We start from the raw sequence: 14,635 nt of genomic DNA on the forward strand, positions 1-14,635 counted from the left end.
TAAATTACCACAAATTTAGTGGCTTAAAAAACAAAATGTTATTATCTTCCAGTTCTGCAAGTTAGAAGTCTGACACAAATCTCACTGAGCTAAAAATCAAGGTTTCGGCAGGGTCATATTCCTTTCTGAAGATTCTTGGGGAAAAATCCCTTTCCTTGCTCTTTTCCAGCTTCTAGAGACCTCCCACAATTCCTCCATTTTCAAAACAAGAAACAGTGGGTCAGAATGAGTTCTTTTCAGATGACTTGACTCTTTCTCCTCTGCCTCCCTCTTCCAGGAAAACTTTTAAGAGCCCCTGTGATTACATCATTGGGCCCACCTGTATAATCCAAGCTACTGTCTCTACTATAGTCAGCTGATTAGCAACATTAATTCCATCTGCTACCTTAATTACCCTTTGCCATGTAACCTAACATATTCACAGATTCCAGGGATTAGAAAATAGACATCTCTGTGAGGCCATTATTATGCCTACCACACATAGCAATTAATTTATGGGGAAATGTCCTCAGGGGAAAAAAAGACAAGAATGTAGAATATTAGAATGTAGAAAATGTGCTCAGTGGTGGATAATGAAGGATACAACTTATTTGTTGTGAAAGTTTCAATGTATTACCTAAAACTCAAAATAATTTTGCAGAAATTATCAGGTATGTTTTATGGTTTAAATATGTGTGTTCTCCCCCAAACTCCATATGTTGAAAATGAATCCCCAATGCAATAGTATTAAGAAGGTGGGGCCTCTGGAGAAATGATTAAGTTATGAGGGTTCTGTCCTGGTGAATGGGATTAATGCCTTTATTGAAAGAAGCTAACTAGCCCTTCCACCTTTTCTGTCATGTGAGATTGCCATGACAAAATTCCATCTACGGAACAGGTCCTTACCAGACAGGACATCTGCTGGCACAACATGCCCACCCTCCAGAACTGTGAGAAAGTAAATTTCTGTTCTTTATAAATTATCTGGTCTCAGGTATTTTGTGACAGCAGCAGAAATGGACTAAGATACATGGTTTTATTCTACAATAAAGATATAGTTAGCACTTCTAAATTTTAAGTCGCATGTTTTGTATAATCCACATTAAAAACATTTCATTTAAAAATATGCTCAATTTTTTTTCTGATTCATGCCTTTTTTTTTTTTTTTACTGATTATACATATTCATTGGGCACAGAGCTGACCGTCAGCAACTATACCCAAAAAGTGATTACTAGATTAATACTATCAGCATGCCCGCCATCTCAAACTGCAATTATTCTACTCCCCCACCCAACCTCTATACAACGCCCCCTCCCGTCCAGTCCCCTCCCACTCTGGCAACCCCAGGTCTGTTCTCTCCCTCTGCAAGTCCAATGTACCACTGTGGTCTTTCTTTCCCTCCTTTTTCTCTCCTAGCTCCCACTTATGAGTGAGGACATGCGGTATTTTTCCCTCTGTGCCTGGCTTTTTTCACTTAACATTATTTTCTCCAGGCTCATCCATGTTGTTGTAAATTGCATAATTTCATTATTTTTTATGGGTGAGTGGTATTTCATTGTGTATATATACCACATTTTCCTTATCCAGCTATCTGTGGATGGACATTTAGGTTGGTTTCATATTTTGGCTATTGTAAATAGAGCTGTGATGAATACAGGAGTGCATGTATCCCTTCAACATGATGATTTCCATTCCTTTGGGTATATACCCATAAGGGTGATTGCTGGACTGTATGGTAGATCAATCTGTAGTTGTCTGAGAAACCTCCATTCTGTTTTCCATACTGGCTGTACTAATTTACAGTCCCACCAAGACTGCAGAAGAGTTCCACTTTCTTTGTATCCTTGTCAGCATTTGTTATACTCAGTCTTTTTTTATTATAGCCAGTCAAACTGGGTTGAGATGATATCTCAATGCGGTTTCAATTTGCATTTCCCTGATAATTAGTGATGTTGAGCATTTATTGAAGTACTGTTTGGTCATGTGTATGTCTTCCTTCGAAAAATGTCTATTCAGCTCCTTAGCCCATTTGTTAATAGGGTTATTTGGTATTTTTACTGTGTAGTCGTTTGTATTCTTTGTACATTCTGGATATTAATCCCTTGTTGGATATCTAATTTGCAAATATTTTCTCCCATTCAGTAAGTTGTTCTTTCACTCTGTTGATTGTTTTTCTTTGCTGTGCAGAGGTTTTTAGTTAGATATAATTGCATTTATTTTTTTTCTTTTGTTGCTTGTGCTTTTGGGGTCTTATTCATAAAGCCTTTCCCCAGTCCTACTTCCTGAAGTGTTTCCCATATGTTTTTCTTTAGTAGTTTTATAGTTTCAGGTCTTATACTTAAGTCTTTAATGAATTTTGAGGCAACTTTGTTATACGGTGAGAGGTGCAGGTCTAGTTTCATTCTTCTATATATGGATGTCCAGTTTTCCCAGCACCATTTTTGAACAGGCAGTCTTTTCTCCAATGTATGTTCTTGTTGCTTTGGTTAAAGATCAGTTGGCTGTACATACATGAGTTGATTTCTGGATTCTCTATTCTGTTCCATTGCTCCAAGTGTCTACTTTTATGCTAGTACCATGCTGTTTTGGTTACTATAACTTTGTAGTATAATTTCAACTCAGGTAGTGTTATGCCTCCAGATTTATTTACTTATTTATTTTTGCTTGGGATTGCTTTGACTATTCAGTCTTTTGTTGTTCCATATGAATGCTAGCATTGTTTTTTCTATTTCTGTGAAGAATGACATTGGTATTTCAATGGGTATTGCACTGGATCTGTAGATCACTTTGGGTGGTATGGATATTTTCACAATGTTGATTCTTCCAATCCAAGGTCATAGAATGTCTTTCCACCTTTTTGTGCCTTCTTTTTTTTTTTTTTTTTAAAGACGACCAGTAAGGGGATCTTAACCCTTGACTTGGTGTTGTCAGCACCACACTCACCCAGTGAGCTAACCAGACATCCCTATATGGGATCCGAACCGTGGCCTTGGTGTTATCAGCACCGCACTCTCCTGAGTGAGCCATGGGCCAGCCCCTTTTGTGCCTTCTTATCTTCTATCAGTAGTGATTTGTAGTTCTCTTTATAAAAATCTTTCATGTCCTTAGTTAAATTGATTCCTGGGTTTTTTGAGGTTTTTTTGGTGACTATTGTAAATGCACTTTCATTCTTGATTTTTTTTGCTAGTTCACTATTGTAGAGTAAAATGGCTACTGATTTTTGCATGTTGATTTTGTATCCTGCAACACTACTAAAACTGTTAACCAGCAAGAGTTTTTTGGCAGAGTTCTTAGGTTTTTCTCTATATAGGATCAAAGAGAGACAGTTTGCCTTCATCTTTTCCATTCTGAATGCCCTTTATTTCCTTCTCTTGACTGATTGCTCTGGCTAGTACTTCTAATACACTGCTGTACAAGAGTGGTGATAGTGGGCATCCTTGTCTTGTCCTTGTCTATTCTTAAGGGAAAAGCTTTCATTCAATATCATTCAATATAATTCAGGATGATATTGCTGGTGGGTATATCATATATGGCTTTTAATGTGTTGAGATTCTTTCCAAACCTGATTTGATGAGCATCTTTATCATGAAGGGATGCTGAATTTTGTCGAGTACTTTTTCTGTGTCTACTAAGATAATCATATGGTTTTCGTCCATGATTTTGTTCTTGTGTCACATTTATGACTTGCATCCATTGAACTATCCTTTTCTCCCTGGGAATGAATCCCACTTGATCATGGTATATAATTTTTTTAATGTGTTGCTATATTCTGACTGCTACTATTTTGTTGAGAATTTTTACATCTATGTTTATCAGAGATGTTGGCTTGTGGTTTTCTTTTGTTGTGTATCTTTGTCTGGTTTTGGTATCAGGGTGATGCTGGCCTCATAGAATGAGTTAGGGAGAATGGCCTGTTTCAATTTTTTGGACTAGTCTGAAGAGAATTTGTATTAATTCCTCTTTAATGGTTTAGTAGAATTCAGCAATAAAGTCATCTGGTCTTGGGCTTTTCTGTGCTAGAAGTCTGCTGATTACTGCTTCAATCTCATTGCTTTTTACTGGTCTGTTCAGGTTTTCTGTTTCTTCTTGGCTCAGTCTTGATAGTTTGTATGTGTCCAGAAATTTATCCATTTCCTCCAGGTTTTCAAATTTGTTGGTGTATTGTTTACAATAGTCTCTAATGATTCTTTGGTTTTCTGTGATATTGATTGTAAAGTCTCTTTTTCATTTTTGATTTTTGTTATTTGGGTTTTTTTGTTTGTTTTGTTGTTTTTGTTTTGGCTTTGGGTTTTTTTGGTTATAGTAGCTAATGGTTTGTCTATTTTATTTATCTTCTTAAGAAAAAACTTTTTGTTTCATTGAAGTTTTGTATCATTTTTCAGGTCTCTATTTCATTTAGTTCTGCTCTGATCTTAATTATTACTTTCCATCTACTAACTTTGAGTTTGGGATTGGATTATAATTGTTTTTCTAGTTCTTTGAGGTGTAACATTAGGTTTTTTATTGAAATATTTCTATTTTTTGATGTGTTTATTGCAACAAACTTCCCTCTTACTAGTGCTTTTGTAGTATACCACAGGTTTTGATATGATGTGTCTTTATCTTCCATGGTTTCAAGAATCTTCCATGGTTTCAAGAAATGTTTTGATTACCTGTTTAATTACTTCTTAGAATCACAGGTTATTTGGGATCCTGTTGTTAAATTTCCTTGTATTTGTACAGTGTCCTGTGTTTTGCTTATTAATTTCTAGTTATAATCAATTGTGGTCTGAAAAGATACTTGTGATAATTTTGATTTTTTAAATTTTGTTGAGACTTGATTTGTGATGGAGTTTGGATGTGTTGTCCTCTCCAAAACTCATGTGCAAATTTGATCCCCAAAGTGGCAGTGTTGGAAACTGATGGGGTCATGGGGGTGGATCTCTCATGAATGGATTAATGCTGTCCCTGCGGGCGGGGGGATTAATGAGTGAGTTCTCACTCTATTAGTTCCTGTGAGAGCTGGTTGTTTAATAGACACTGGCACCTCCTCTCTCACTCTCTTGCTTCCTCTAGCCATGTGGTCTGCTTGTACACGCCAGCTGCCTGCCACTTTCCACCATGAGTAGAAGCAGCCTGAGGCCCGTGCCAGATGCAGCTGTCCCAGAATTGTAAGCCAAATAAACCTCTTTTCCTTATAAATTACCCAGTCTCAGGTATTTCCGTTATAGCAACAAAAAATGGACTAATACAATTTGTGACCTAACATATCCTGGAGAATGTTCCATGTGCTTATGAAAAGAATGTATATTTTGTAGTTGTTGGATGAAATTTTCTAATAATTAGATCTTCCTTAAAATAAACTTACCTTCTTCATGATGTTGTAAACTTCCCAACACTGGAAGATTTTAACAGAGACTGGATAACTACTTATCTGAGATCCTATAGAAAGAATACATGTAGAAGGCTGACAAAGATAAGCTCTAAGATCCCCTTTAAGATTCTCTGTCTTGGGGCCGAGCCCGTGGCGCACTTGGTAGAGTGCTGCGCTGGCAGCGCGGCGACGCTCCCACCGCGGGTTCGGATCCTATATAGGACTGACCGGTGTACTCACTGGCTGAGTGCCGGTCACGAAAAAACGACAAAAAAAAAAAAAAAAAAAAAAGATTCTCTGTCTTGAAGATTTTGTTGCAAAGAGTTCTTTTCAGTTGTCATCTACCATTTTCATCCATAGCAAAGCAATAAACAATGTGAAATTTATTTTTGTAATGTTACATATTATACTATTTATAAGATGTATAATCTTACCCATATTCCCCTTCAGTATAAATATTCACCTTACACTCATCTGACAGCATTAGTTTAAAGCAGACTTTGGGCATGCTGTTCTGTTCATAGCGAGCTATTTGATGCCCTTGAGTGAATCACCTTTTGTTTCCTTACCTATAGAACTGCCTTCCTGGTAAACCAAGGGGATCGATGAATGCTCTTTCCAGGAGCATCAATTGGTCATTCATGATTCTCACTGCAATGGGACTTTGAGAACAGAAATACATAGTTATAACCCTTCCCATGGAACTATGTTTTACAATGATATTAAATAAATATAAGACATGGGAAAATAAACTTCTAAAAGCAATAGATTTTAAACAATATACATATTAATACATTAATGCTTTGCAAGATAAACTATGACAGCAAAGTCATCTTGTCTAATATTTAAAATAAGCAGAGAGACCTATTAGGAAATTGTTTTGTTTTCCAAGACCCCAGAGTGATCAAAAAGAACTGAATGACATTCTTTACTTCTTTCTAGGAGGGTAGGCAGGCCTCTTGGAAAGATGGACAGAGAAAACTACCAAGTTGTTCCTGATAAGCCATTCGGTTCTACTGTGAAAGAAAGGAGCAGAATAAAGGCTGAACAACAAATAGCGAATGAAGTTTCTACGAGTCTGTAAGAAGGGCAGAGACAACTGCGCACAGTGGGTGGGGAATCCCTTTTCACATTTAGAATCTTCAGACTTTATTTTGGAGGAGTTGAATAAGTTTCCTGGGCTCTCCTACCATCTAAGGGAGAGAACAGCCCCTCAAGATGACTGATATAGCTTTCTGACAATACAGGAGGTGGGGAAACATTCTGGTTACATCTGAAAAAATAAATGTGAAATGTACTAAATTGTGGAGCAATTTATGCTTATTACATGTTTTACTTTGAATATACCTTTGATGGAGTTTGGATGTGCTGTCCCCTCCAAAACTCATGTGCAAATTTGATCCCCAATATGGCAGTGTTGGAAACTGATTGGGTCATGGGGGCGGATCCCTCATGAATGGATTAATGCTGTCCCTGGGGGGCAGGGGGATTAATGAGTGAGTTCTCACTCTATTAGTTCCTGTGAGAGCTGGTTGTTTAATAGACACTGGCACCTCCTCTCTCACTCTCTTGCTTCCTCTCGTCATGTGATCTGCCTATACCCGCCAGCTGCCTGCCACTTTCCTCCATGAGTAGAATCAGTCTGAGGCCCGTGCCAGATGGAGCTGTCCCAGAATTGTAAGCCAAATAAACCTCTTTTCCTTATAAATTACCCAGTCTCAGGTATTTCTGTTATAGCAACACAAAACGGATTAATATTTTCAACTTACAAGTGGCAAGAAATTAAATGAAATGTAAAAAAAATGTAACAATGAAAAATAATTTCTAACTAATGCACAGAGGGGTATTGGTAAGGGACTGTAGTGAAATATATTACAAATGCAGTTAAGCACATGGAACTATGAATTACCAGCAACAGTCAGAATTCTCATCATGCAAAGTCCTAAAGACATATTTTTTGGCCCTTGTCTTGGGATGGGTATTTAGTCTACCATTCAGAGCAGTTGCTCCTCAAACTTTAATGTTAGTATAAATCACTGGGGGGGGGGGGTATTGTTAAAATGCAGAATCCTAATCACTATGTCTTGGATGATGTCTAATGCTCTGCCTTTTTAACAAGCTCTTAGGTGATGCTGATGATGCTGGTTTGCAGATCATAATTTGAATAGCATAATTTTAATTTATAACTGAATGCTTTTATGAGTGAAAACAGTTCATTCTAGTGACCAGATTGCTTTTCAAAAGAGCAGGCATCTGAAACTTACTTATTAAGATCAACTTGTGTGAGCCTTCTATGAAAATCTGTAGCAGCCTCTGAGAAGTTTTTCACAGCAGAAAATAAGGAGTCTTTTAAAAATAGAAAAGTAGAAGAAAAATTAGTAAGCACAGTGCTTCACATTTGAGAGGTTCACTTTCTTGCCCTCCGCATTCTGGACTGATATGACTGAGTAGATGCTGAAACCACTTTTCTACTGAGCCTTCTGGCAAACTCATTAACAGTATTAGAAAATATCATCACAAAAAATAGTGCATGATAACTAAGAATGGCTAATTGATTCTTAATAAAATAACTTTCAAAAATCAAGGACACAATTAATTCCTTAACCCATAATTTACCAGGAACCCAGCACTCATTTATTTATTCATTCACTCAATATATATTTATTGGGACAACTAGCATATATGCAAGACACTGGATACACCCCAAAATAAGTTATAATCCCTGTAATTATTACAGGACAAAACAATACAATTCCTTGTTTTCAAATGTTTCATTTAAAATCTTGTTCAAGAAGCAACCTGTGACAAACTGATACTTTCAAACTCTGAGAAAAAGGATCAGGTTTGGTCTGTTTCAACTTTTCTTTCTTTCACAAAGTTTCCAAGGAAAGTGATTAGGTTCTCAGGATATTACTCTTTTACTTACAACAACCTATTTATTATTTTTCATATTTTCTAAACAGGAATTTAACATATATTATTGATTTGTTGCTTGTATCAATCCTGTGATGCAGGCAAAGCAGGAGATACAACATCCATTTTACAAATAAAGCACTTAGAGCTCAGGACACAGATTTCTATTAGGTCACACAGCTAGTAAGTGGTACATCCATTATATGTATATTCAGTATTTAAAAAACAGCGTCTTTTTAGACCTAGATTTGCTTTAAGCTTTAATTGTTGTTTCTAAAACCATGTTCAAATCAAATAATCTACTAACAGGTGCAATGTCAGCTAAGGGAAGAGAATATTGAATAAGGAATTTATAATTTCAACACAGAAGTCAAGATAGATAAGAACTTAACTGTGCCCTTGAGATTTAGTGACACAAGTGAACAACAACTTTGCCAAGTCATTTTCAATAGACTAGAAGGGACATAAGACAGCACAATGGATTGGTTATTGGGAAGTAAAGAACCAGAGACAGGAGTATAGATCCCATCAATCACTTATTCATTTATCATACCTTCATTCCTTCATTAAAATTTTCTGAGGAAATGTTTTTGCCTGGCACTAACTGAAGAATTTAGGTTGTGAAGGAAGTAGGACATATCATTGTCGTTAAGATAGAAAAGATATGAGAATATTTAAGCCAATGGATAGTCACCAATAGAGATGGAGATTTTGAAAATATGGCAGAGAAAGGCATTAACAGATCAGACCAGGTCCCTAAGAAGGTAAGCAGGTGGAGGAATTACTCTTGTATAAAGAGTGCTCTTCCACTGTACCTGTGTAGTTTCTGTCTCATCATTGAACCCTGACTTACACCAAAAGGAAATCGGGGCATTTAGAAAGGCAACTGGATGCTGAATCGCCACAGAACTATAAAGTCCATCTTGCTGTAGGCTCTGCTTATTTCTCCAGTTTCATCTCTCTTCATTTCCCCCATCATTGCAAAGATACTCCATTCATATTGATGTAAACATAATGTCCTACATTTTCTTTGCTTCATTTGTGGTACCTAATGTTCTTCATAACTTCATAAAGATTACTAATCCTTATGTAATAATATCCAGAAGTCATTACTGACCACTCCATACTCAATCCTTGTGCTCTTATAGTACTCTCTGTGTACCCGTACAATAACTTGTCCTCTGCATTTTGTCTTCTCCTTCCCTACATGAGATTTGTAAGCTCTTTGAGGACTATGACTATGTCTTATACATCAGTATATCTCCCAAGAAATAGCGTAGTAGTTGATACACAGTAGGCACTCCGTACATATTTGACAATTTTGGTATATACTAAGAATATGTACCCCCATTTTAATAAAAGAAAATGGTGACCATAAAACAGTAATAATAGGTAACACTTATTGAGCACTAAGTGCCAGCCACCACTGCTTCTATATATTTCCTAACTGAATCTCCACAACAATCTCTGAAAAATGTTGTATTCTTTTTCTCTTTTTCTTTTTTTTTCTTTTTTTTTTTTTTACCATTTCACTCATAAGAAAACTGACACATAGAGAGGTTAAGTAACTCTCCCAAGGTCACACCGTGACTAAATGGTAGAGCCAATATCTAAACCAGGCATACCACTTCCAGACCCATTGTTCAACACTATTACGTTAGCTACATTATATTTCTTATACATATATATATATAAATATGAATAAATGCATATATATGAATATATTCATATATTTCTTAAAAGGAAAAATAATATGAATATATTATTTTACATATATAAAAAATACATAATATAATGAAATATATATTCTTAAAAAGAAAGAATGCTTATGACTATGTAAAAAATCCTTTATGTAGAAAAATATTAAAATATATATACAATAATAATAATAATACGTAGATATAGTGGAAGTGATGGTTTTCTCTGCTTTTCAATCTTTTTGTAATATTGTTACATTTTTCTAATAATGTTCCTAGACAGTAAAAATGTTTTTAAAGGCAGTATTATAGGAAAAATATTTATCAACTCAATGTTTGTAACATCAACTCAGCCATAATGAATTCATCCTACACACATCAGATTAAATCAGATTCTTCAATAGGTGTTTGTTTAAAGTTTTTATCTAGAAGTCAGAATTAGTAAATGAGGCAGGGAGATAATATCTTAAAGCTCTACCTTAAAGATTATAAAATATCTGCCCAATCATTTCTTACCAAATGATACTCCGTGGTCTCTCGATTGTTGTTCATGTTTTTTGGATAAATTGTAGATACTTGTTGCATAGTTTTTCAAAGCTTTAGCATAGTCTTGAATATTGAAAGGAATGATTTTAGAGTCTGCAAGCTCATATACCAGTGCTCCTCGTAATTGAGCCACTGAAAGCTGTTTTTTAAATGTGGGGTCATAAAAATTCTCTACCAATTCAAATGTCTCGTAAATTGTGTGGTATACTGGGTAGCTGCTGTACTTATCTGTTTTCTGAAAAAAATGGGGGAAGGGTGAGTATAAACAAACATTAAAAATTCAAGTTACAATATTTTACGTAATCATAAAAAATTACCATAGAAAAAATACAATCATATTACACCCTGAGTTTTATCAGTGAAACAAAAAAAAGTTAAAACCTAATTAACCAAAACACTACAGTCCCTCTCCTTCTAACTGTCTGCTTCTAATCTATGGTGGTCTTAGAAACTAGACAACTTTATTCAAATTGATGACAGAGTATAAAAGTGAACAGGCCTTGAAAAAGAGTTAAAGCACATCTCTCATGTATTAAATGTAATGGGTGTTAGTATACAGACTTTATGTATCTATTTTGGGTTATCCTGGAGCTGTTTTTGCTTACTTCTTTGTTCTCAGTTGTATTCTGGATAGTCAGATTTGCAAGTGATGGGTATTACAGACAAACAAGATGTTGGTGTATTGCAATTACGATTTTAAAACTGATTAAAGTCTGTGACTAATCTGTGTCTACTAATGTAATCTTAAATTTGGTTTATGACATAATTTATAACATAGACAAGCAAACATAGTATATGTTGGTTATGTACAAGGACATGCAAATCATCAAGATGTTTGAGACACAATGGTGCAACCCAGTCAGTGCACAGCAGAAAAGAGGATAAAACTAAAAATTAAGAGAAACTTGTTTTATTCCCTACCCAAGAGCCCTTGACTCAATGACAGGCAGAAGTGGGAATGTGAACACCCGCTATTGACGATAAAGAATCTTAGCCTAGTGTTCCCCTTTTCCAAAATACATCTTTCTACTGCATTTTTTTTTTCCCCTGCAGGAAAAACACATCAGATCTTGCAAGTCTAGGCTAGAAAATGAGATTTTCTAACAAATCCTGCATGGGAAAAGGATATGAACTAATTAGTACTGATAACTAGCTAAGTATCTGGCATTACTCTGTGAACTACAAACTCATTGGATAACCCTGGTAGTGAAACAGTCACAAAATAACTCAAATTACTTCCTAGTCCATCTACAAAGGGACATGCAGTCTATCTCTATCCCTGGAAGTATTCCCAGGCCACATGTCCACCTGGTGCCTGGTGCCAAACAACTCAATGACAGGGTTCCTTGCCAAAGGAATGTAGATGAAATACTATATATTCAAAATGATAAAATGGCTTACCTTATTCTTAGTATAACGGGCTCTGCCTGAAGCAATTCCAAGTCTCTGAAAATAAGCTTCAAAATCACTTCCAGATCCCAGCTTATTGATTCTAGATGTAGAATATAAATACACACACACACACACACACACACACACACACACACACACACACATAAATAATATAAAGTTAAATAGACGTAAGAATGAATCCTGTCCAAAAATAGCAAAGAATTACATAGCATATTTATAAGAATTAGAAAAGGTTAACTGCCCTCAAGATACTTTCTTATCATCTGCTGGAAAATTGCTGTGATAAACTTATAAATCTGCATTGAACACAACCAGAGTTGGGCAATGCCACCAAAGAGTGCAGCCTAGTGACAATGCTCTCTTCCATATTTTCAGCATTTATTTAGAGGGGCCCTGCACTCAGAGAACTATAGTCTAGTTAGAAAATTGCCATGAGGAAGTCTATATTTAAGATCATAAAGAATCTAAATGTGGTTTATTTCATTGCAGAAATAAATCTAATTACAACATATTTCTTTGCATATAATTAAGAAACCACTATCTATCAATACATACATACACACAGACATACATATGACTACATGTACATGTATGTACATAAAATGTCATGACGTGGAATTTTTTTAGGATATAATGGTAAGTCAGTAAACCAGAACACAAAATTAAATATGCATTAAGAATATAACTATATGTTCTAAACAATGAGATTATTAGATGTGTTTTTGAGATGGAGACCTTGGATGTTTTTAAAATCTTTTTTGTATTCTAGTTTTTTTTTTTGAATAAGCATGTGAAACTTTTATAATGAAAACACATTTAAATTTTCACAAGGCTAATTTAGAATATGGAATGAAGCTATAAACTGCTACTGTCATCTGCTAGTACTAGAAATAGGATTGTGGTGGTAAACACAAATTCAAGAAAGCTACTGTAGCATGAATAATAAGAGGTAAAAAATAGATTGATTACAGGTAAAGACACAATTTGATGGTTATTGATAATGTGTCTTTATATATTAGGAAGCAAATAAACCATCATTTGTTTTTTATTTCATCATTATCACTTGAAGTTATACTATCTATTAACACAACTAATACATACCTAAACAAAAATTTATGCAAGAATTCAAGGAGGAATTGGTAAAGGGACACAAAAAATAAACTACATTGTATACTGATAAATTAAAATAAAATAAAAGTTTAAAAAATATGTTTGGGTGGAATTGCCAGTATGAAGGGAAATAATTGGTGGATTGTAAGTAAGGGAGTGGTAATGTGGTCTGACTGAACATTTTATAAAGACCACTGTGGCAGCTTGGAGGAACAAGAATAAAAAAAAAAAAAAAGAATTCCAAATAATGACTAATAATGCAGCAAAGTAATTTTGACTAAAAGTTTGCAAAACTAGATCTGTCTGTGCTCTATTATAGGTTAAAAGACTTGGCTGTGCTGACTAATCAGCAAAACCAAGGCTGGACAGAGGAATTCTTTATTATCTTTACTCAAATTATTGATAAGGCATTTGAGAATTGCATGTCTGGAGAAACAAGGGGTAAAGGGGAATTCATTTATCCTATGGTAGAAATGATGCGTAAAAGTAATTTACCTAGGAAAATCTTTATTTTCAGGTGAAGGGTCTTTTTCCAACCAGCTTTCATAAAGTGATCTACTCTCAAAACCATCATCAGGGCTAGAGATCTAGAAAAATAAATTAAATATTGAAAATTAGGGGCAGACACAACTAAATTTATGCTAATATAAAACCATATATTAGTAGTCATCAGCTTCTACTTCTGTCTGTATTTGCATATATGTATCATGTTTACTTATAGAAAAATTTTTATTTTTGCAAATGGCAACAAAAAATGTAGCACAAATTCTTGTTTATTTATGATGCCTACCTGTTGATAATTCTTCCATGTACCTATGATGTAATTTTCTGCTTATTTCAATAAACTCTTTACTACAGTTTCAAATTTCTCACATATGCCATCACTTTAATGTTTGGCAGCATAGATTTCTTTAAGTAGGAAGACATTGGAGATAACTTTACATATAACATTTACTTTAAAGTTGCTTTTGTCCAAGAAGACCTACAAAGAGTCCTCAGGGCAGTAGAGGTAATATAGATTAAGAAGCTGAGTTTGAATTTGTCAGTAAAAGTCCTGGTTTTTTAAGGTAGGCTGGGGATGGTGATGGAGAACTATTTATTATTTTAGAAAGTCTAACTACGTTTAAACAAAGTTGGAATTTTACGGACTTAAAAACTCTTCATAACCTCGAATTTCTATTTGGGAATTTTAAGAGCTTCTGTGTATATATACATAAACATTTTTACTGCCTTCATTCAAAGTACATTTACAAGTATACTTTTTTCCACTCTAAGAAGAGCAGGACCATGTGGTGGAAACATTCTGAAATGTGGAGTCAAATAGGTCTATTTTAGATTTGGATTACCACATGTACTGGCTGCATTTTATTTGTTTATAGCTCTGCTTTTTCAAAAATAGACCTAAGGCAGGCCATACCTATGCAACTCTGAAAGCATTATAACTTGGCGTATTGCTTCCCAAACTCTTTAAACATTAGTTTACTCACCTGTGAAAATGGAGATAGTGATACATATCTTAATCTAAATAATCTCCTTTAATATCTTCTCTGATCTTTACACAGAGTTGGCTATTCCTACTTTTGTGCCATTATTCATTAAAAAATACCTGTTCTTGGTATGGAC

The 14,635-nt window shown here is 34.9% G+C and overlaps 1 protein-coding gene across 1 annotated transcript in view; it reads right to left on the reverse strand.

The window, feature by feature from the left end:
* The window catches only part of NAALAD2 (N-acetylated alpha-linked acidic dipeptidase 2), a 51,038-nt gene that overhangs the window by 2,141 nt on the left and 34,262 nt on the right, over window positions 1–14,635 (reverse strand). The window contains exons 16-20 of the mRNA XM_063094846.1: window positions 13,508–13,599; window positions 11,891–11,981; window positions 10,460–10,724; window positions 7,598–7,679; window positions 5,903–5,995 (exon numbers count right to left, since the gene is read on the reverse strand). Of these exons, the coding sequence (XP_062950916.1) occupies window positions 5,903–5,995; window positions 7,598–7,679; window positions 10,460–10,724; window positions 11,891–11,981; window positions 13,508–13,599 (623 nt within the window). The remainder of the gene's footprint in view (window positions 1–5,902; window positions 5,996–7,597; window positions 7,680–10,459; window positions 10,725–11,890; window positions 11,982–13,507; window positions 13,600–14,635) is intronic.

This window comes from Cynocephalus volans, chromosome 4, assembly GCF_027409185.1.
Source record: "Cynocephalus volans isolate mCynVol1 chromosome 4, mCynVol1.pri, whole genome shotgun sequence".
In the NCBI taxonomy this organism is placed as follows: domain Eukaryota; kingdom Metazoa; phylum Chordata; class Mammalia; order Dermoptera; family Cynocephalidae; genus Cynocephalus; species Cynocephalus volans.